The sequence below is a fragment of the Gigantopelta aegis genome, chromosome 13 (assembly GCF_016097555.1).
Source record: "Gigantopelta aegis isolate Gae_Host chromosome 13, Gae_host_genome, whole genome shotgun sequence".
Taxonomy (NCBI): domain Eukaryota; kingdom Metazoa; phylum Mollusca; class Gastropoda; order Neomphalida; family Peltospiridae; genus Gigantopelta; species Gigantopelta aegis.
In genome coordinates, this window is record NC_054711.1 from 3,541,143 (window position 1) to 3,564,123 (window position 22,981).

The window sequence follows — 22,981 nt, forward strand, 5'->3', positions numbered from 1 at the left end:
ATAGATTTTTCGGCTGAATGCATTTTGTTAACCCAAATTTGAGAATTTAGTCTTTGGTTATGATTCAATGAATTTACCTCTCAAGTCTTTTGAGTGGTGTAACCAACAGACAAGGTAGAATTTTTGAAACATTGTTATTAATCAGATTTCTGAATGGAATATATGTGTATCATGTAGAAAATGCTGGAATTCCCTTTATGTTTTTAACTCTTACCAAACATATTCTGTACCTAAAAATGTGCATATCACCCTACACAGGAAAACAGAAAATTGTACAAAATAATCATTTCAGACACATATTGCTCGTGCAATCTAGTTTTGATTAACATTTTTTTTATTTGAGCATTACATTTAGAATATCATTTACATGATCATAATAGGTTCTAATAAATTAAATGGGTTCCCTGAAATATTTTACCGTAAGCTGTAAATTCGTTACGAAAATATTCGGTTTTCAAGGGCCTACAAAACGAAACAACAAAATTCACTTCGTGATCTAAAACTTACATCGAGTGCGAACTGGCCTTGTTCTTTTTTCCCGACCGGTGTGTACACACGGAGAATAACCCCGTCGGAGTCCTTGCCCTCGACGAAATCGTAGTCGCCGACAACGAACGCCATCAGATATGTCGACATGATGGGCGTGCGTTCGTAGGTCACCACGCGACAGTCCGGGTCTTTATCCGACGACTCTGTCTTCACTGGCTGGAAAGTGTACAGAAGGGGGATAAAACTGAGACATCATGGAGGGAAAGTTTAAGTAAAGGTACTTGGTTATCTTACAATATAGTATCATATTTTTGTGTAAAACTCAACCAGCTGAAAGATTTTGTCTTAAAATCATCCACTTTAAGAAGAACAAAGTTAAAAATAATAAAGAGAAGAACAAGAAGGAAATATTTTATTTAACGATGCACTCAACACATTTTATTTACGGTTATATGGCGTCGGACATATGGTTAAAGTTACATTCTCTGGTTACCATATTATAACATCATGTATAAATATGAAATACAAGCTCAAATGCACTTTTAAAAAGGTTGTGTGTGTTCGCTATGAACGGATATCGTCAAACGTATACGCTTGATTCGTTGTCTGTGCCGCCATAGCTCGGCAAAGCACAAACAACAGCATGGTGTCAGTTTCAGTTAACACGTGCATTTGCCGATTTCAAATTGTAGGGTTCGTCTCAAAAGAGAAATCTTGCACTGTACAAAGAATGTTCGGTTGAGGATACGGTACTAGTCTTTAGCTAAAACCAGTTTGATCTTGACGTATTATCGACAGTCGTCATTGTTCGAGATTAAAAGTTTTGGGCAGTATCCCAGTTGGATACTAACAATTCAAAATCTGGTATCCCACCTGAGAATTTAGTATCCCACTTAAATGAAATTCATAAATAACATCTTAACAAATTTGGACGACACCGTTCTCGTTCCCAATATATTGCTACACAGCAATCAAAATCGCAGAATTCGTGAAATTCGCAATCAAACGGAATTGGCAAAAATATTTGCTGCATCTATTTTTGCGTAATATTGACATAAATTAATATTTAGCAGTAATCAATAAGCGTTTCTGACATTAGTAGCGATAAACCTACCTGTACCAATTTTCTGCAGATGTGGAATCGATCAATATCTCAAATAAAATTTGAAGGGAGGAAACATCCAACAAAAACAATAGCGACTTAGCGGTTCCCAGCATTAGACTGGGTACGAGTTGGGGGAGATATTGTTACGGCATGGCATTAGACTGAGTAAGAGCTCAAAAATACTGTTACTTAACTTCACCAGTAAATGACGACTTTCACTGTTTCAGCAAAAAAATAAAACCAAGAACTGTATATGGTATCCCGGTGGGATACTGGGTTCTTGAAGTCTGGTATCCAAAATTAAATTCTGGTATCCCCGGGATACTGGGATACCGTTAATCTCGAACACTGGTCGTACATTCCTATTTCAGAATTAATATTTTATAAAGTGTTAGTAGAACTTTCAAAGTTTAGTTTGTATACTAGTAACACATTAATTATGTATATATTTTTAAAATAAAATATACTACAGTAGATAATGAACGTTTTCACTTCTTAATTTTACATGTTAAAATCGACAAATTCAAACAAATATTATTTCGTTTCAAAAGGGTAAAGTTGGGGGGGGGGTGTGTGTGTGTGTGTGTGTGTGTGTGTGTGTGTGTGTGTGTGTGTGTGTGTGTGTTGTTTAACGACATCAAAGATGAAGCACATTGATTTAATAATCATCCGACCCCATACAACATTAAATAAAATGTGTTGAATGTGTCGTTAAATAAAACATATCCTATCCTTCCTTCCATCTGCTGTTGGATGTCTAACATTTGGTAATTCTGACATATAATCTTAGAGGAATCGGGTGCATGTGCGGGGGGTGGGGTGGGGGGGGGTATTGGAGGTCGAAACCCTTACTTACCCAAGCTTAAAAAAATTTGAAATGTATGCATGGCCCCATATAAACTTCGCTCAACACAGTCTATAACCCCAACCCCGCTGAAATCCCTGCACACGCGCCTTGGAAACCCGTTACATTTTTTTTTTAAAAGCAAGATATCGTTTATATGTACCATCCCACAGACAGGATATCACATACCATGGTCTTTTTGTATACCCGCCGATGGTGATCGATCCTAGACTGACCGTGCATTTCCAAAAAACACTTTTTTAGGTGTAAGTAATGAATAAAATAACATATAGTCTTGACAAATGTTATGTACATCGAACACAGTACCCTCTTCCTCTACCCCTAGAGTGTTACGTAATTAGTAACACTCCCTTACATGTAATGTGTATGCCAACCTTACATGTAACGTGTATGCCAACAGCTGGCCACTGTCAAAATTTCAAGGCAAATCCCCCACTCACCGACCCCTGGAAAGGCATTGTACCATACCTCTATGGATATAAATATTTTTTGGAGATATGAGACGACCCCTCAATCAAGACAGTTAAATTTGTTCAAAAATTGCGAAATCTCACGTGATCTCTTGTTGGGGAATTCTATACTTGTGATAAGCCAATGAAAACCGAGATCGGTACGAGCCCGTCAAAGGTGTCCCACTTTAAAAATACTGGCTTTGTTTTTGACCTGGATAAGCCAGCGTAGTGAAACCAATGCGGAGTGCGGCGTCATATATGCACCAAACGTAATTGGATTTTCTGTTCTATATGCTTAAATAATAAAAATATTCCAGGGAATGTAGTTTTAAGGACCACACAGATATTGAGAGAGGAAACTTTTCGATTAACAGCAAGGGATCTTTTATATGCACCATCCCATAGACAGGATAGCACATGATGTACCAGTCGTGGTGCACTGGCTGGAGCGAGAAATAGCCCAATGGGCCCACTAACGGGGATCGATCCCAAACCGACCGCGCATCAACCGAGTGCTTTACCACTGGGCTACGGCTACGTCTCGCCCCAAATAATTTTAAAAAATCGCTCTGCTTATATTGTGTGAAGTGAGATCTTGCTGCCCATTAATGTTTTAAAGTTTGTTTTGTTTAACGACACCACTAGAGCACATTGATTGATTAATCATCGTCTATTGGATGTCAAACATACGGTAATTCTGACACATAGCCATCAGATAAAACCGGTTACGTTTTTCCTACTGCAGCAAGAGATCTTTTATATGCACTTTCCCATAGACAGGACAGCACATACCATGGTCTTTGACCAGTTGTGGTGCACTGGTTGGAAAAAATCAGTTAATGGATCCACCGAGGTGGTTCGATCCTGTGACACAAGCACCTCAAGCGAGCACTAAATTGATTGAAATAAATCTGGCCCTAATAATTTTGTATGAACAAAAATAGACATATATTAGAAAATATAATGAAATCTCAGTTATTACAAACAGCTGCTAATTCTCTTTAACCCAATCAAAGACTGTTTAATTGCTAAACATTAGCAAATATTCTCCAATGCCCAACAATACAGTTTTACGTCTGCAGACAGGCCATAGGATTTCAAATTTCATGGGAAACACTTTTTTGGTTTCGTGACTTGTGATTATGGGAACCCATCCGAAACTTATCTAAACAAAATAATTATATATATATTATTTTTATCGAATAGTCGTCTTACAGGATATAATAATTATGGGAAATGAAATTTCAGTTCCATCATTTTACCGACACGGTAGGTACAGAGAGAGAACCCTTTTAAGATGCCCCTATAGGTAGCACTAAACCAAATAACTTCCGGCTGGGTCAAAGTTCAAGGTGCACCCAACTTTTGATAGAGAAGTGAACACCACAAGTCCTGTGGTTATAAATGTGAGTGTGTTGGTTGTAAAAATAATAGTTTCATCTGGGTAAAAAAAAAAAAGCATTTTATTTCATCTAGTACCAATGTGTCAAGTAGCCGTGTGCTTGAAACATGTATGGGGTACCTGTAAAAATAGGGTAGTCATAGACGCTACCCGTTATCTCAGAAACGAGCAGCTTGACCCTCAATTTTTTCTGATTCACTTTAAGTGTGAGGGGTGGTAGTATTTATATCCGTGGCGTTTATGTCGATTGATACGCTGCAGGTAGGAGTTTTAGCCACATATGTTACTATTGTCGTCTAAGGGATTTGATTTGGTAGTATACACCCTATACCACTAAGGTTTCGGGCATGTCCATTCCGGGCCCGATCTCTGGATAGAAAGTGATCTGGTCTGAGACAGAGCGTCAACGAATAATTTTGAATAATTAAGCTAAAATTAGAAGTGGGACTTTAACAATTAAATTATTTTAGAAAGCGCAGGTAAAAAAAAACCCATTTAATTTTATAATTATCTGTTTTTAATAAACTACTAAATTTTACCGGTACCAGAAATAATAGTTTCTGTGAAAATTGAAGGCCTTCATCCATTCAATTCAAATGTGATGTCACATCAAATCAACTGATAAAACAACGACACCACATCATTGTGACACAACCTGCATGTAAATAAAAGAATTGTGTAAAATGTCAACCAAATTACCAAGGGCCAAATTTATGGAGCCTGTTTTGCTTAAACGCAGGTGTTTAATCATGGTAAATGTATGTAGTTCACGCGTGTAAGTCTAAAAGAGGCGTAGTAACTTCGGCCCCAAGTATCTCGGTACCCACCATGTTGGAGAGGGCGACTTTCTCTTTGGGAACAACCAACGTGATGTCAAACGTCGCCTTCACAGCCGGTTCATCCCAGCAGGGAAATGCTCTTCGGGCATCAGTTGCCTGGAACACAAAAAAAAAAAAAAATGTTTGTTTAATGATCAATAGGGATTACTTTAAGGAGCGTGATTTTCAGATTCTCAACATTTTCAGGAAAAAATAACTGTAGTTTTTAAATATTACAGCAATTTTTTTATTATTAAAGCCGTTTTTGATAACTAAAATCAGACATTACTAAAGATTTTTGTTGTTTAGATTATCCATTTCTATACACACTAAAGTGTGTTTGGTCATCAAGGCGATTCTAATACCACAAAATGCAATTTTGATATTTTAAAAAATACCAGATTGGGAAGAAATGAGATGGGAGGAAAGAAATGTTTTATTTAACGATGCACTTAACACATTTTATTTACGGTTATATGGCGTCGGACATATGGTTAAGGACCACACAGATATTGAGGGAGGAAACCCGCTGTCACTACTTCATGAGCTACTCTTTTTGATTAGCAGCAAGGGATCTTTTATATGCACCACCCCATAGACAGGATAGCACATATCACAGCCTTTGATGTACCAGTCGTGGTGCACTAGCTGGAGCGAGAAATAGCCAAATGGGCACACCGACGGGGATCGATCCCAGACCAACCGTGCATCAACTGAGCACTTTACTACTGGGCTACGTCTCTCCCCCAAATGAGATGGAATTCAAAGGAAAGGAAACGAGGGCAGTGGGAAAAAACATAAAAAATTCAAACTTGGTGGGGGTTTTTAGGAGTTTTTTTTACAGATAGGTAGACATCTTGATGTCTCATTTACCTCAAACTGTGTGACAGCTGCGTAACAATCGGTTCCATCAGCCGCCTTGTACTTGCTTCTGTAAAAACCTTTCATCTTGTCGTTGAGTTCCCCGATAAACGTCAGCTTCAAACAGCCCGTCCCTGGCTGAAATATATCAACATGAGGAATAACAGGGCTGACGACGGCAATTGCTGTACTTGTGATATGAACTGCCGAACATCAGGGGATTTACAGATGTCACATTTTTGGCACTGGATAAATATTTGGCACTGGATAAATATTAAGGCTATCTGTTGGAAGTGGTAATTTTTGGTTTATATTTGTTGCCGAACTTACTGGCTCGAAATTGACGTAGGTGTGCATTTTGCCTACAGCAAAAACATTTCAAAATTGCCGTAAGATATTTTTTCTCTCTCTTTTTTTTATCATGAATACTTAATGTGACCTCTGACATATACGACTAGGAAGAAAGTACTACAGGTCAGAGGTCAGGATAGGTATGGGGAAAAAATACTGTAGAAAGCTTGGCTAATATTTAACAAGAGTAAAGAAAAGACATCTGGATTGTAACAGCGAAAGAGAAAGAAGGAAGGTTCAATCATGTGACTGGAACAGGAAACAGAAGAATGACTGGAAGATTTTAAACCATCTCATTGGAAAAGACATTTAAAACCATAGCAATTTTAGTGTATTATTTGAAACCTTTCAGAGAGGAAAGGAAAGGAAATGTTTTATTTAACGACGCACTCAACACATTTTATTTACGGTTATATGGCGTCAGACATATGGTTAAGGACCATACAGATATTGAGAGAGCAAACCCGCTGTTGCCACTTCATGGGCTACTCTTATCGATTAGCAGCAAGGGATCTTTTATATGCACCATCCCACAGGCAGGATAGTACATACCATGGCCGTTGTTACACCAGTTGTGGAGTACTGACTGGAATGAGAAATAGCCCCCGGGGTCCACCGACGGGGATCGATCCTAGACCGACCATGCATCAAGCGAACGCTTTACCACTGGGCTACGTCCCGCCCCCAATTCTAGATTAGAGTCTGATAACAAAGCTCATGTAATTTGCCTCAGAATTCAGTAACGCTGATGTCAAAGTTAAATCGATTAATGTCAGCATTTTTTAAATTATTCAATTTCAGTGAAGAAATAGTACCACAGTGAAACCCCTTAAAACTGGACCCTCTGTAAACAGTAATTTCCTCAAAGACTGGATCCTTTTTAAAAAATATACAGAACAAAACCTCTGTAAACCCAACACCCCATAAATTGGACTTTTTACTTTGTCCTGTGTTTGTCTGTTTTAGAAGGGTTTTACCGTAGATATTTAATATACTAATGTGGAGACAAAGAGTATTTTAGATCATGCAAACTGCTTTCGCTGAGGCAATGTTCTGAACGGCAAGGGCTGTAATACCAAAAACCATGAAATATTTACCTGTAGTGCCGAGGAAAAGGAAACGACAACTTTTTCATCGTCTTTCTGGTAAGTTATCTCACCCTTTGTGCTGCTGTCTCCTCCGCCTATAAACAATAAAAAATGTAATTTGTTTTATTTAACGACGCAATCTGCACACATTAGCTATGGTTATATGGCACCGGACATATGGGTAAGGACAAGACAGATAATTAGAGAGGAAACCCATTGTTGCCACTCCATGGCAGGGTTCACACACTTTATCAGTAACCAAATTATGTGACTTTTCATGACTTTCCATGACAGTTTAAAGGCATTTTTCATGACCTTTTCAATGATTTTTTTTAACAATCCTTGACTAAATATATAGCTATTTACTGTATTAGGCCACTCCAATTTGATTTGTTGGTTTACAGGCAATCTTTTTCAAAATGGCACAATGGAGGAAATAAAAATGACTTTCAGATTATTTTTTACTGGAATTCATTCTCTCAAAACCACAGGAGGGAATAAAAAAACCCCTTAAAATTACAAAATTAATTAATTATTTATTGATATACATGTGCATTATTTAAACACTATATGTTTGTGTAACTGTTTCATGCATTCATTCTGACATCAAATGTATCCATTTTCATTCAGTAAAAATAGTAATATGAACCTTCTGAGTACTGCAGGTGAGATATCTCAACTACGTTCATAAATTTTTTTTAAAGTATAGAATTAATTTTAACTCAATTATAAATAGAACCTTTTTTGTACTATTTATACCATCTGATATTTTAGATATGGGTTACTCTTTTTTGATTAGCAGCAGAGAATCTTTTATATTCATTATCCTACAGACAGGATATTGCATACCACAGCCAATGTTACACCAGTCATGGTGCACTGGCTGGAACGAGACATAGCCTAGTGGGCTCATCGTTTGGGACTGCGCATAAAACAAGTTCTTTACCACTGGGTTATGTCCCTTTTCTCTATGATACATTGAGAACATCTATGTATGACATAATATCTAGAAATATTACATGTATACTGTTAACCAGTCAAAATATCTGCTATTTTGTGTTGTCAACTTCTGCAGTGGTGACCCAGATAATGCATATTTACTATGACCAGCTGAAGAAGAAGTTTACTTTGTTTACCAACACCACTAGAGAATACTGATTTATTAATCACCGGCTATTGGATGTCAAACATTTGGTAATTTCGAAACACAGTCTTCATGGGAAACCTAATATATTTTTCCATTAGCAGCAAGGGATATTTTATGTGCACTTTCCCACAGACAGGACAGCACATACCATGGCCTTTGATATACCAGCTATGGGGCACTAGTTGGGATGTGAAAAAAAACCAACAACAAAAACCAATCATAGAATGGGTCTACCAAGGAGGTTCGATCTTGCGACCAAAGCACTTGAGGCAAGCGCTTTACCGATTGAGCTACATCAGTGTTCTCGCTGCTCCATTTAAGCGGGGCGCCCCGCCCCGCCATTCCATTTTGCCGCCCTCCTTTCACGTTCTCCGCCCTCGTTTATTTTTGTGTGCTCCTCTTTATTTTCCAGCACCTATCTCCGCTATTTCCAAATGCACACTTTTTTCCACAAAAAAACACAACGATAATTTTGTCACGTGATCAGAACGGTCATTCTGTCCTTTGTTTCCATTAACTATCATCTGATATTTTGTCCTCCGTTGCAGATATAAATTGGTTGTAACTGATGATGTTTACTTTCTGTCATTTCTGTCATTCTGTTTATTCAGCAGTTCTTTGTAAAATATTGTAAACTTTTCATTTTGGGGGGATATGAATGCTTATCAAAACAACGGAAGTGGTAGTGTTTATCATTAAAATCATTTATCTTGAGTGCCAAATAATATATACACCGCCTTTACAAAAACGAAACTACTTTTTATCAGCTGGCGATAATATCGATTCATTCGATGCAGATGGAAATAACAAAAAATGTTTCCGACATTAGGGGATCACTTTACAAATATCTTAATTTTTTTCGTATATCTTGAAATATTTATTAAAAATAATAATATTAAAACTCTGTGAATGTCAGACCGATATCATTTTCAGTTGAGTTAAAAGACGAGTGTTTGTATTTCTTATTTACTTTTTGCACTTTTTTGTAGCCAAAATAAGGAGTATGTCTTTTCACAAGTCTACCAACACACAACAATATGGTAACCAAACTTGACCACCCCCCCCCCCCCCCCCTTTATTATTATTATTTTTTTTTAAGGGTGTGGTGCCGAGCGGCCGCCCTCCTTTATTTTTCACCCAGCGAGAACACTGTACATCCAACCACTGTAAGATAATGAATGGCTTACCTCCCTTCTGGAAAACTGCTTCCTTGATTTCAATGTCGGCGGAATTGAGAGTGATTGTACTGGTAGCCTTTTTTATCTGGATAAAAGAATATAAAAAATATCTGTAACTGTTGGTGTGTAAACAATTAAATCATTAAGTAAGATTAATTTATTAATTAAACCACAGTAATTTTAATTGCAGCATACATGTCACTGACATAGCCAGGAGGGAGCTGGGAAATGCACACACACACCCAAAATCACACCTATTTTTTTTGTCTCTACATATTATATATTTGCCTGTCTCCCCATACCAGTGTAAAAGTGTGGTACTCCCTCCCCACAAATAAATTCGTGGTTATTAAAAATTAAAAAGAAAATAACAACTGTTAATTATATAAACAAATACACTGGTGGCACCTAAGTCTGCGCACCTAAGCATTTGTGTTATATTTTAAAGTTAAAATATTTCTTTAACCGCCACAGTACAATGGAACAATAAACATGTTATAACTAAAGTTATTTTAATTTTAATGTTTTTTAAACTCAAGTAATGAGCACATTTTTAGTGGGACCCCCCTGCATTTACTGGCCTGCATAAGTCTGCGCAGCAAACAGTAAAACAACCACTTCTGTCGCTAATATTTACATAAAACAGCAACAAACAATGGATCCGACTTTTATAAGTTCTAAATAACAAACACTTCCTGTTATAGTCTGTTTCAGAAACATTTAGATTGTGCAAATGAGATAAATTTTTATATAAATGATGTTCCATGCTCCTTAGTTTGGACAACACAAAATGACAATATAAAAAAAGCCAGTGTAAACATATTTGATCATTATTCAACAAAAATTGTCTGTTATTAACTGTGTAAATGAGCACAAATAGTGTTCGTTAGACATATAGGACAATCAATGATAATTTTGAAACAGACTATAGCTAAAATAGGCTATGCTGTAAGTACAATCTTCAAAGTCTGTGTGCAGCCATTTTGCATTGTGTGACTCGGAGGGAAATTCAAAGTATTCTTGGATGTTTATGTCAACAGATAAAATAAGACATTCATTTCATTTATGGATTCATAAATTACAATAAGGTATGTATTGAAGCTTCTATGTAAATTTATGTAAGTTGATATGCAAGGTTGATCATTACAACGTTGACAGATACGTGTTGACAGGTGACGTTGATCGAGGCTGGCAAAAGTATACTTTTAGTGCATTAGTTTTTTTTTTTCAATAAAAGTGTTATCGACCAGTTTTATACATATATTCACAATCAAGATGTGTTGTTTTAACAACGGTTTTGTGAATTAAATTAACGTTGTTTGTTTGTTTATAAACATAACCCGACAATTAACGTGCGCAGACTTTTGTGCCGCGCAGACTAAGGTGACATGAGTGTACACATTGGTAGAGAGCTTCTAGAATTTTTTTTTAAATCCACTAGCCATGGGATCAGTGATTTTAAAAATTTACTTGCCATGATTAAAAATTCACTAGCCCTACTTTACTTTAAGTTAATACAATTTGACTAAATAATAGTAATAATCAGATATGTCACCTAAAGAGGGAGATAGAGCTTTAAAAAACTAAATTGGGGGTTGGGATGAGGTCAGGATATTCATATTTACAAAATAGACATAACTGCAACATTTGACAAATTTTCACTAGCAGTCGGGCTTGGCAATAGTAGTTATTTACTAGCCCAACACTGAATATCACTAGCCATGGAAGTGGGGCTACCATAATCTAGAAGCCCTGTGGTATATTATATTCACTTAAAGGCATATTGTCACAGACCACTGACCTATTTAATGGTCTAACAAAGTATTACCTGAACAAAAATAATTTGATTTGTCCCTAAATGTACTTTATTCAACCATCTTCATAACCACCATACTCCATTTATTAATGATATTTTGTAAAAATAATTGAATTATGGTAATGGTCCATAATTCAAAAACTAAAATTGCCGAGAGGGTTGACATGGATTTCACTCCATCATGGTTCAGTTAAGGTGATGCAATAGCTAGATTTGGTTTCCAACAATTAATGTAATTTTTAGTTTAATATCCATTATTACAGAAATAAGGTCCTTAAAGTGCTGTGCCAGACCATACACTAAAATTTCAAATTCCATAATTAAATGCTTTCTTAATTCATTGCAATAATATTTTACACCGATATGTAAATCAATAATTACAAAAATGCCCCATAAAAGTATTAAAACATCACTCCCGTAGAACACTGCCGGAAACGACCGAGTAAAATTCTCGGTAAAAACATTTGCCTGTAAATAGCCGTGACGTCACGAAGGGAACGCGCTTCACTGAAACCTACCACGAGATGACTGCCAGCGCAAGCGAAAGTGGGACCGACAGCGACTGCCAAGCTCATTGATCATGCGATTCTTCTTTCGATGATGAATAGTGTAGTAATGACGACTGGACTAATATTTGTGCAACACAACAAATAATGCCGTATCAGTGTGAACCTGGAACATCTTCCGACGAACCACCGGCCTGACAGATGATGATGAAAATGGTCGTGGAGACAGCTTACCACTAATTTACAACTTTTATTCTTGTTTTGTTCTTTAGATTTTCGTGCGAATTATTTTGCTACACTGTATATTCTAATACTTGTGATGTAGTAGAAAAGACGATAAATAACTCTTGAATTCTACGAGTCAAGTGGACCCGATATCGGTAATTTTAAGAAATAAACAAAAACGACTTTTAGTCTATGAAGATGGGGGTTTTTGTGAATAATTTATGTTTAGTTTGACGTAAAAAAAAAAGTAAAAGTGTTTTGGAAATAACAAAACAATACTATTTTTTTGTGTGCAGTTGTGAAAACAGTCTGCTCAGAAATAAATAACTTATTTTAATTTAAAAAAAATAAACAAAAACGACTTTTAGTCCGTCCCATCCATCTATGAAGATGTTTTTTGGTGTGAATAATTTCAGTTTAGTTTGACGTAAAAAAAAAAGCAAGTGTTTTGGAAATAACAAAACAATACTATTTTTTGTGTGCAGTTGTGAAAACAGTCTGCTCAGAAATAAATAACTTATAGCACATTCCACAGTATGAAAAAAGGTTTTCTCTGTGGGAAGGTATAGTAAAATTAATTTAATGTATTTTCTTTTCTTTTTTACAAAAAAAACCCTACATTTTTGTAGGATGGGACGGACTAGGCTATAGATACTTACTTGTCTGTACTTTATTGTTTTAATGTTCTCGAACTGTAAAGAAAAATCTCACAAACGAACGAGATGCAAACGACAACAAATCGGATCTCGATGATTGCACGAACCGTGCATGAGAAAACAAACTGACCGGAGTTGAAAGCATAACGCAATTTGGGACATTGACGATATGCACCCCAAGGTCGTTTCGGCGTGGATGGCGTCGGCTTGTTGTCATTTGTTTTGTGTCGCAGAAAAATTGTTGGTACGGCATCTTTTTTTTAAAGCCATAACACATGGTATTGCCATATCTCGCTTAAGCCGACAAGCCAGTTCGGATGAATCGAAACTAAAGTGTCTGCTGTTGCAACGGTCTCCGGCATTTTCTTCCTGTCCAGTATTTCCATGTTGTTTTAATCAAATTCACACACAGCTTTCTCACAGCAACATTACTAGGAAATGCGTGAAGACTAAATTTATCGGCTTTTGTATTGCTACAGCCGCCACCAACACGTCGTTTAACCATAATAAACACAAAAGAAGCAATGAACAATGGCGCTAACTATCGAAAGGAGTTCCCTTCATGACGTCACGGATCAAATCTTACGGAAATTCCCGAAACGAATTCAGCTGGTTCTGTTTTTCAGGGGAATATTTTTAAATAGAAAATATACCGTATATAATTTTTTAAAATTTTTAAAAATAATTTTCTAATCATATTAAATAATATCTTGATTGATATAGCTCAATACATCATACATCTGGAACAGCACTTTAAATCCGTGACAGTATGCCTTTAAATGTTAGTGTTTATCACATTTTGCAAGGCACAAAATTTGAATATTTCAAACAACCAATATGTCGTTCGTGTGGTTTTACTGATTACACGAATGATTTTCTTCAATAGTTAGATAAAAATGAAAAGGTTAATGGGCAACGATAATCAAACGAGAATCTAAGATGAGTGAGTTTTGTAGCTTTTCTCTATAAATCATCCTATCATAAGTACAAAAATATACTTTTTGTGTGCTAGGACTAACTTTAAAGCTGCCAGGCGAAAATAAAAATTAAGCTAGTTTCGATTCTTCGTTGGAAATTATGAATTCTGTAAAATGCTATTCATAGTAACGAGAACACGATTGTCACGAGATCTCGTGCACCGCGGTGCATGTTAATAATACTACATGCAAAATACTAGTGACAGGCAAATTGGATTTTAAACTAATCAATCTAACGGTAGCTGCACAGTTTATAGCGGTCATTTTGTTATTAATAGACTCGAATCAGTCTGAAAGAAGTGTCGAACTCCGCGGAAAATCCGTAATCAGCCGATTTATTCCGATTGGCTTGGAGTAGCGGTGAGAGAGATTTTCATGACACCCATAGGCGTACGGGCTCCTGTTTCTTTGGGGGGGTGTGTGTGTGTGTGGTGTCAGGCTGGTTTTTTGCCCGAATTAAATGAAAATGACCGAATCTGGATAACATAATTTATTCATATTAGTATTACTACCAAACAGCTATATAGGGTTGCAAACAAATCACTACGCATTTTTACATGGATTTTGATGGTAGAATGATGGAAATATATGGTAAAAAGGTATCACAGTGTTCGAGATTAAATTTCTTGGCCAGTATCCCAATTGGATACTAACATTCCAAAATCTGGTATCCCACCTGAGAATTTAGTATTATATGGCATCCCAGTGGGATACTGGGTTCTTGAAGTCTGGTATCCAAAATTAAATTCTGGTATCCCCGGGATATCGGGATACCGTTAATCTCGAACACTGTATCAGGTAGCACATATTGCCCGAATATCTCTTCCATTTTTGCCCGAATTTGAGGTTTTGCTCGTACGCTTATCATGACACACGTTTATTTTTATTTTTAAAACATATTTTGTTTTCACCAGTGTCATTAAATTGCATCGGTATATAATATAATATTCTAAGAAACTACTCATAAAAGTTCTGTTACGCGCTACAAACACCGAATATTATGACGCGTACAAATGTCCGTAAATTGTAAATATGTTGGTGACGTGCCAACGTAGGTAGTGTTTTATAACGAAAGTGATGGTAGTCATGAAGAAAATAGCTGGACACGTTGAATGACGGAGGGAAAGCTGTTTAGAACATTACCATCATGCACATACCGGTATGACGTACATCTAGGTAGTCAGGGATTTTTCACTGCACGCAGTTTTCCAAAAAATAGATGACACTAGCTAACAGATGGGTTTTTTTAATTTTCTGACGAGCGATTACAACTTTTGCCCTGTTTTGCCACCTTGCTATCCAATGCTACCATGCTTTCTCACCTTCTTCCCCTCCTCCTCCCCACTACTAGGTAATACTGTCAAATAACCTTGTCAACAGTAACTGTTTGCACCAATTCAGTTGCAATGCCAGTTTAGTGGTGTTAAATAGAATGTATTACATGCATTTTGTGAGTACTACTAAACAAATTTTCATATTCAAGTCCAAGGGCCATAACCCTGTCAAAACAAGGCAAATCCCTACAAAAGTCAAACTTGATCTGTAAAGTTCTATATGATAAAGCTACCCACAAAATGTCTCTCAATATCTTGAGGCACTGTGAAAAAAAGCCAGCAAAACTGTATATGGAACAGACGGACAGATGGCTGGACTGGTAGGGGACTAATACAACCCGTACCTGGATATCAATTTCTTCATACCCATCGAATGTGAAGGTTTTCAGGTTTGGCTTCAGTCGGATGTTGTAATTGGTGGGTATAACATCCTTTGGCAGCCGTTCAAATGGTTTCTTTTCTGGCATGATGTCTTCTTCACCAAAACTTGTTGAACCAAATTGTACTGCTGTAAATATACAGGAAAAAAGTTAAAACTTTGTTTAGTTTAACAACATCACTAGAGCACATTCATTTAGTAATGAACGGCTACTGGATGTCAAACATTTGGTAATTTGACATATAGTCTTAGAGAAGAAACCTGCAACATTTTTCCATTGGCAGCAAGGGAACAACTTTTATGTACCATTCCATAGACAGGATAGCACATACCACAGCCTAGATAGATCCTAGACTGACTGTGCATCAGGAGAGCACTTTACAACTGGACTACATCCCGATCGTAAATATAAAGGAAGAAAGGTAGCCAGTCCTCTTTACGTCATCTGGCAATTTTGGTTAAAACCGGATCTTGCTTTGAAACCAATCGCGGGGAGTGATCAATTGCTCCTTTAACTTAGATAATGGGGAGCAGGAAACATTATGTTTAAACAAATTTGATTAGTGACATTAGTAATTGGTTGAAAATTTAGTAGCAAGTACGGTACTAGGTATTTAACATTTTAGAATAATTGTGTAGCGATATCTAAAATTTGCGAAGTGAATCACGACGTAATACTGAACAAAATGTTTCCTAGGGAGCCATTCAAAATACATGTATTAGTACTATTACCATATTGACCATCAACATTTAATCCTTATTGTGTTTACTAGGGAGCCACTCAAGATACATGTATTAGTACTATTACCATATTGACCATCAACATTTAATCCTTATTGTGTTTACTAGGGAGCCACTCAAGATACATGTATTATTAGTATTACCATATTGACCATCAACATTTAATCCTTATTGTGTTTACTAGGGAGCCACTCAAGATACATGTATTATTAGTATTACCATATTGACCATCAACATTTAATCCTTATTGTGTTTCCTAGGGAGCCATTCAAGATACATGTATTATTAGTACTATTACCATATTGACCATCAACATTTAATCCTTATTGTGTTTCCTAGGGAGCCACTCAAGATACATGTATTATTAGTACTATTACCATATTGACCATCAACATTTAATCCTTATTGTGTTTCCTAGGGAGCCACTCAAGATACATGTATTAGTAGTATTACCATATTGACCATCAACATTTAATCCTTATTGTGTTTCCTAGGGAGCCACTCAAGATACATGTATTATTAGTACTATTACCATATTGACCATCAACATTTAATCCTTATTGTGTTTCCTAGGGAGCCACTCAAGATACATGTATTAGTACTATTACCATATTGACCATCAACATTTAATCCTTATTGTGTTTCCTAGGGAGCCACTCAAGATACATGTATTAGTACTATTACCATATTGACCATCAACATTTAATCCTTATTGTGTTTCCTAGGGAGCCACTCAAGATACATGTATTAGTACTATTACCATATTGACCATCAACATTTAATCCTTATTGTGTTTCCTAGGGAGCCACTCAAGATACATGTATTAGTACTATTACCATATTGACCATCAACATTTAATCCTTATTGTGTTTCCTAGGGAGCCACTCAAGATACATGTATTATTAGTACTATTACCATATTGACCATCAACATTTAATCCTTATTGTGTTTCCTAGGGAGCCACTCAAGATACATGTATTAGTACTATTACCATATTGACCATCAACATTTAATCCTTATTGTGTTTCCTAGGGAGCCACTCAAGATACATGTATTATTAGTACTATTACCATATTGACCATCAACATTTAATCCTTATTGTGTTTCCTAGGGAGCCACTCAAGATACATGTATTAGTACTATTACCATATTGACCATCAACATTTAATCCTTATTGTGTTTCCTAGGGAGCCACTCAAGATACATGTATTATTAGTACTATTACCATATTGACCATCAACATTTAATCCTTATTGTGTTTCCTAGGGAGCCACTCAAGATACATGTATTAGTAGTATTACCATATTGACCATCAACATTTAATCCTTATTGTGTTTCCTAGGGAGCCACTCAAGATACATGTATTAGTACTATTACCATATTGACCATCAACATTTAATCCTTATTGTGTTTCCTAGGGAGCCACTCAAGATACATGTATTAGTACTATTACCATATTGACCATCAACATTTAATCCTTATTGTGTTTCCTAGGGAGCCATTCAGGATACATGTATTATTAGTACTATTACCATATTGACCATCAACATTTAATCCTTATTGTGTTTCCTAGGGAGCCACTCAAGATACATGTATTAGTACTATTACCATATTGACCATCAACATTTAATCCTTATTGTGTTTCCTAGGGAGCCACTCAAGATACATGTATTAGTACTATTACCATATTGACCATCAACATTTAATCCTTATTGTGTTTCCTAGGGAGCCACTCAGGATACATGTATTATTACTATTACCATATTGACCATCAACATTTAATCCTTATTGTGTTTCCTAGGTAGCCACTCAGGATACATGTATTAGTACTATTACCATATTGACCATCAACATTTAATCCTTATTGTGTTTCCTAGGGAGCCATTCAAGATACATGTATTAGTACTATTACCATATTGACCATCAACATTTAATCCTTATTGTGTTTCCTAGGGAGCCACTCAAGATACATGTATTATTAGTACTATTACCATATTGACCATCAACATTTAATCCTTATTGTGTTTCCTAGGGAGCCACTCAAGATACATGTATTATTAGTACTATTACCATATTGACCATCAACATTTAATCCTTATTGTGTTTCCTAGGGAGCCACTCAAGATACATGTATTAGTACTATTACCATATTGACCATCAACATTTAATCCTTATTGTGTTTCCTAGGGAGCCATTCAAGATACATGTATTATTAGTACTATTACCATATTGACCATCAACATTTAATCCTTATTGTGTTTCCTAGGGAGCCACTCAAGATACATGTATTAGTACTATTACCATATTGACCATCAACATTTAATCCTTATTGTGTTTCCTAGGGAGCCATTCAAGATACATGTATTAGTACTATTACCATATTGACCATCAACATTTAATCCTTATTGTGTTTCCTAGGGAGCCATTCAAGATACATGTATTATTAGTACTATTACCATATTGACCATCAACATTTAATCCTTATTGCGTTTCCTACGTAGCCACTCAGGATACATGTATTAGTACTATTACCATATTGACCATCAACATTTAATCCTTATTGTGTTTCCTAGGGAGCCACTCAAGATACATGTATTAGTACTATTACCATATTGACCATCAACATTTAATCCTTATTGTGTTTCCTAGGGAGCCATTCAAGATACATGTATTAGTACTATTACCATATTGACCATCAACATTTAATCCTTATTGTGTTTCCTAGGGAGCCACTCAAGATACATGTATTAGTACTATTACCATATTGACCATCAACATTTAATCCTTATTGTGTTTCCTAGGGAGCCACTCAAGATACATGTATTAGTACTATTACCATATTGACCATCAACATTTAATCCTTATTGTGTTTCCTAGGGAGCCATTCAAGATACATGTATTAGTAGTATTACCATATTGACCATCAACATTTAATCCTTATTGTGTTTCCTAGGGAGCCACTCAAGATACATGTATTAGTACTATTACCATATTGACCATCAACATTTAATCCTTATTGTGTTTCCTAGGGAGCCAGTCAAGATACATGTATTAGTAGTATTACCATATTGACCATCAACATTTAATCCTTATTGTGTTTCCTAGGGAGCCACTCAAGATACATGTATTAGTACTATTACCATATTGACCATCAACATTTAATCCTTATTGTGTTTCCTAGGGAGCCATTCAGGATACATGTATTAGTACTATTACCATATTGACCATCAACATTTAATCCTTATTGTGTTTCCTAGGGAGCCATTCAAGATACATGTATTAGTACTATTACCATATTGACCATCAACATTTAATCCTTATTGTGTTTCCTAGGTAGCCACTCAAGATACATGTATTAGTACTATTACCATATTGACCATCAACATTTAATTCTTATTGTGTTTCCTAGGGAGCCACTCAAGATACATGTATTATTAGTATTACCATATTGACCATCAACATTTAATTCTTATTGTGTTTCCTAGGGAGCCACTCAAGATACATGTATTAGTACTATTACCATATTGACCATCAACATTTAATCCTTATTGTGTTTCCTAGGGAGCCACTCAAGATACATGTATTATTAGTACTATTACCATATTGACCATCAACATTTAATCCTTATTGTGTTTCCTAGGGAGCCACTCAAGATACATGTATTATTAGTATTACCATATTGACCATCAACATTTAATCCTTATTGTGTTTCCTAGGGAGCCACTCAAGATACATGTATTATTAGTACTATTACCATATTGACCATCAACATTTAATCCTTATTGTGTTTCCTAGGGAGCCACTCAAGATACATGTATTATTAGTATTACCATATTGACCATCAACATTTAATCCTTATTGTGTTTCCTAGGGAGCCACTCAAGATACATGTATTAGTACTATTACCATAATAGTACCATATTGACCATCAACATTTAATCCTTATTGTGTTTCCTAGGGAGCCACTCAAGATACATGTATTAGTACTATTACCATATTGACCATCAACATTTAATCCTTATTGTGTTTCCTAGGGAGCCACTCAAGATACATGTATTATTAGTACTATTACCATATTGACCATCAACATTTAATCCTTATTGTGTTTCCTAGGGAGCCATTCAAGATACATGTATTAGTACTATTACCATATTGACCATCAACATTTAATCCTTATTGTGTTTCCTAGGGAGCCACTCAAGATACATGTATTATTAGTATTACCATATTGACCATCAACATTTAATCCTTATTGTGTTTCCTAGGGAGCCACTCAAGATACATGTATTATTAGTACTATTACCATATTGACCATCAACATTTAATCCTTATTGTGTTTCCTAGGGAGCCACTCAAGATACATGTATTAGTACTATTACCATATTGACCATCAACATTTAATCCTTATTGTGTTTCCTAGGGAGCCACTCAAGATACATGTATTATTAGTACTATTACCATATTGACCATCAACATTTAATCCTTATTGCGTTTCCTAGGTAGCCACTCAGGATACATGTATTAGTACTATTACCATATTGACCATCAACATTTAATCCTTATTGTGTTTCCTAGGGAGCCATTCAAGATACATGTATTAGTACTATTACCATATTGACCATCAACATTTAATCCTTATTGTGTTTCCTAGGGAGCCATTCAAGATACATGTATTAGTACTATTACCATATTGACCATCAACATTTAATCCTTATTGTGTTTCCTAGGGAGCCACTCAAGATACATGTATTATTAGTACTATTACCATATTGACCATCAACATTTAATCCTTATTGTGTTTCCTAGGGAGCCACTCAAGATACATGTATTATTAGTATTACCATATTGACCATCAACATTTAATCCTTATTGTGTTTCCTAGGGAGCCACTCAAGATACATGTATTATTAGTACTATTACCATATTGACCATCAACATTTAATCCTTATTGTGTTTCCTAGGGAGCCACTCAAGATACATGTATTAGTAGTACTATTACCATATTGACCATCAACATTTAATCCTTATTGTGTTTCCTAGGGAGCCACTCAAGATACATGTATTAGTACTATTACCATATTGACCATCAACATTTAATCCTTATTGTGTTTCCTAGGGAGCCATTCAAGATACATGTATTAGTAGTATTACCATATTGACCATCAACATTTAATCCTTATTGTGTTTCCTAGGTAGCCACTCAGGATACATGTATTAGTACTATTACCATATTGACCATCAACATTTAATCCTTATTGTGTTTCCTAGGGAGCCACTCAAGATACATGTATTAGTAGTATTACCATATTGACCATCAACATTTAATTCTTAGTGTAGGCGGGACGTAATCCAGTGGTAAAGTGTCCGCTTGATGCGCAGGCCGCCTGGGATCGATCCCAGTCGGTGGTCCCATTGGGCTATTTCTCACTCCAGCCAGTGCACCACGACTGGTATATCAAAGGCCATGGTATGTGTTATCCTGTCTGTGGGATGGTGCACATAAAAGATCCCTTGCTGTTAATCGAAAAGAGTAGCCCATGAAGTGGCTACAAGTTTCCTTTCTCAATATCTGTGTGGTCCTTAACAATATGTCCGACACCATATAACCGTACATAAAATGTGTTGAGTGCGTCGTTAAATAAAACATTTCCTTCATTCCTTCCGTAATCCTTATTGTAGTGCTCTTTTTCTCTCTAAATTCACGTTAAAGGGAACTAAAAAAAAAAGGGGAGCGAGAATGATACCATCCCTTAAACAACGGAAGCGAAAATACATAAATTTCAGTTTGTTTTGGGTTTTTTAACGACACCACTAGAGCACCTTGATTAATTAATCATCAGCTATTGGATGTCAAACATTTGGTTATTCTGACTCGTAGTCATCAGAGGAAACCAGCTACATTTTTTCTAATGTAGAAAGGGATCTTTTATATGCACTTTTCCACAGACAGGAAAACACATACCACAACCTTTGTCCAGTTGTGGTGCACTGGTTGGAACGAGAAAAAACCCAATCAGCTGAATGGATCCACTGTGGTTCGACCCTGCGACGCAAGCACCTCGAGCGAGCACTCAACCGACTGAGCTAAATCCTGCCCCCATAAATTTCAGAGATCGCTACACAATTTTAAAACATTAAACAGTAGTTGCAAGTCAATTTTCAAATACAAATATATCTAATCAATATTTAGAAAACAAAATGTTCTCTGGACGAGGTCTGAAAATTTTCTGTGTTTCTAAAACTGATTTAGTTCACTATAACATCATAACTGTTCACAGCACAAAACTCGAAGATTATACGGTTACACACCACCATTCAAATGTCAGAATATATTCTTATCGACAGGGCTATTTTCATAATAATTACATTTGCTTGGTAACAAGACATGCAAGAAATCAATATAAGTTGATTACATTTTTTTTCAGTTATCTACCCTTAGGCTATAACACTACCTCATGTTGGTGTATGTGTGTCAGCGTGTAACATGTGTCAGTATATCACTTGCATAGCAAGACTGAAATTAAGAATAGGTCACGGCCCACTGACAGCAATTTTGTAACTGAATCCCTCCAGCATTTTATTAAGTGAGAA

General features: G+C 36.0%; 1 protein-coding gene across 1 annotated transcript in view; it reads right to left on the reverse strand.

The window, feature by feature from the left end:
- The window catches only part of LOC121387431 (puromycin-sensitive aminopeptidase-like), a 51,314-nt gene extending 35,536 nt beyond the window's left edge, over window positions 1-15,778 (reverse strand). Inside the window, exons 1-6 of the mRNA XM_041518542.1 lie at window positions 15,615-15,778; window positions 9,766-9,841; window positions 7,441-7,526; window positions 6,005-6,130; window positions 5,141-5,248; window positions 508-705 (exon numbers count right to left, since the gene is read on the reverse strand). Coding sequence (XP_041374476.1) covers window positions 508-705; window positions 5,141-5,248; window positions 6,005-6,130; window positions 7,441-7,526; window positions 9,766-9,841; window positions 15,615-15,737 — 717 coding nt within the window. The 5' untranslated portion in view covers window positions 15,738-15,778. The remainder of the gene's footprint in view (window positions 1-507; window positions 706-5,140; window positions 5,249-6,004; window positions 6,131-7,440; window positions 7,527-9,765; window positions 9,842-15,614) is intronic.
- Between the last annotated feature and the right edge of the window lie 7,203 nt (window positions 15,779-22,981).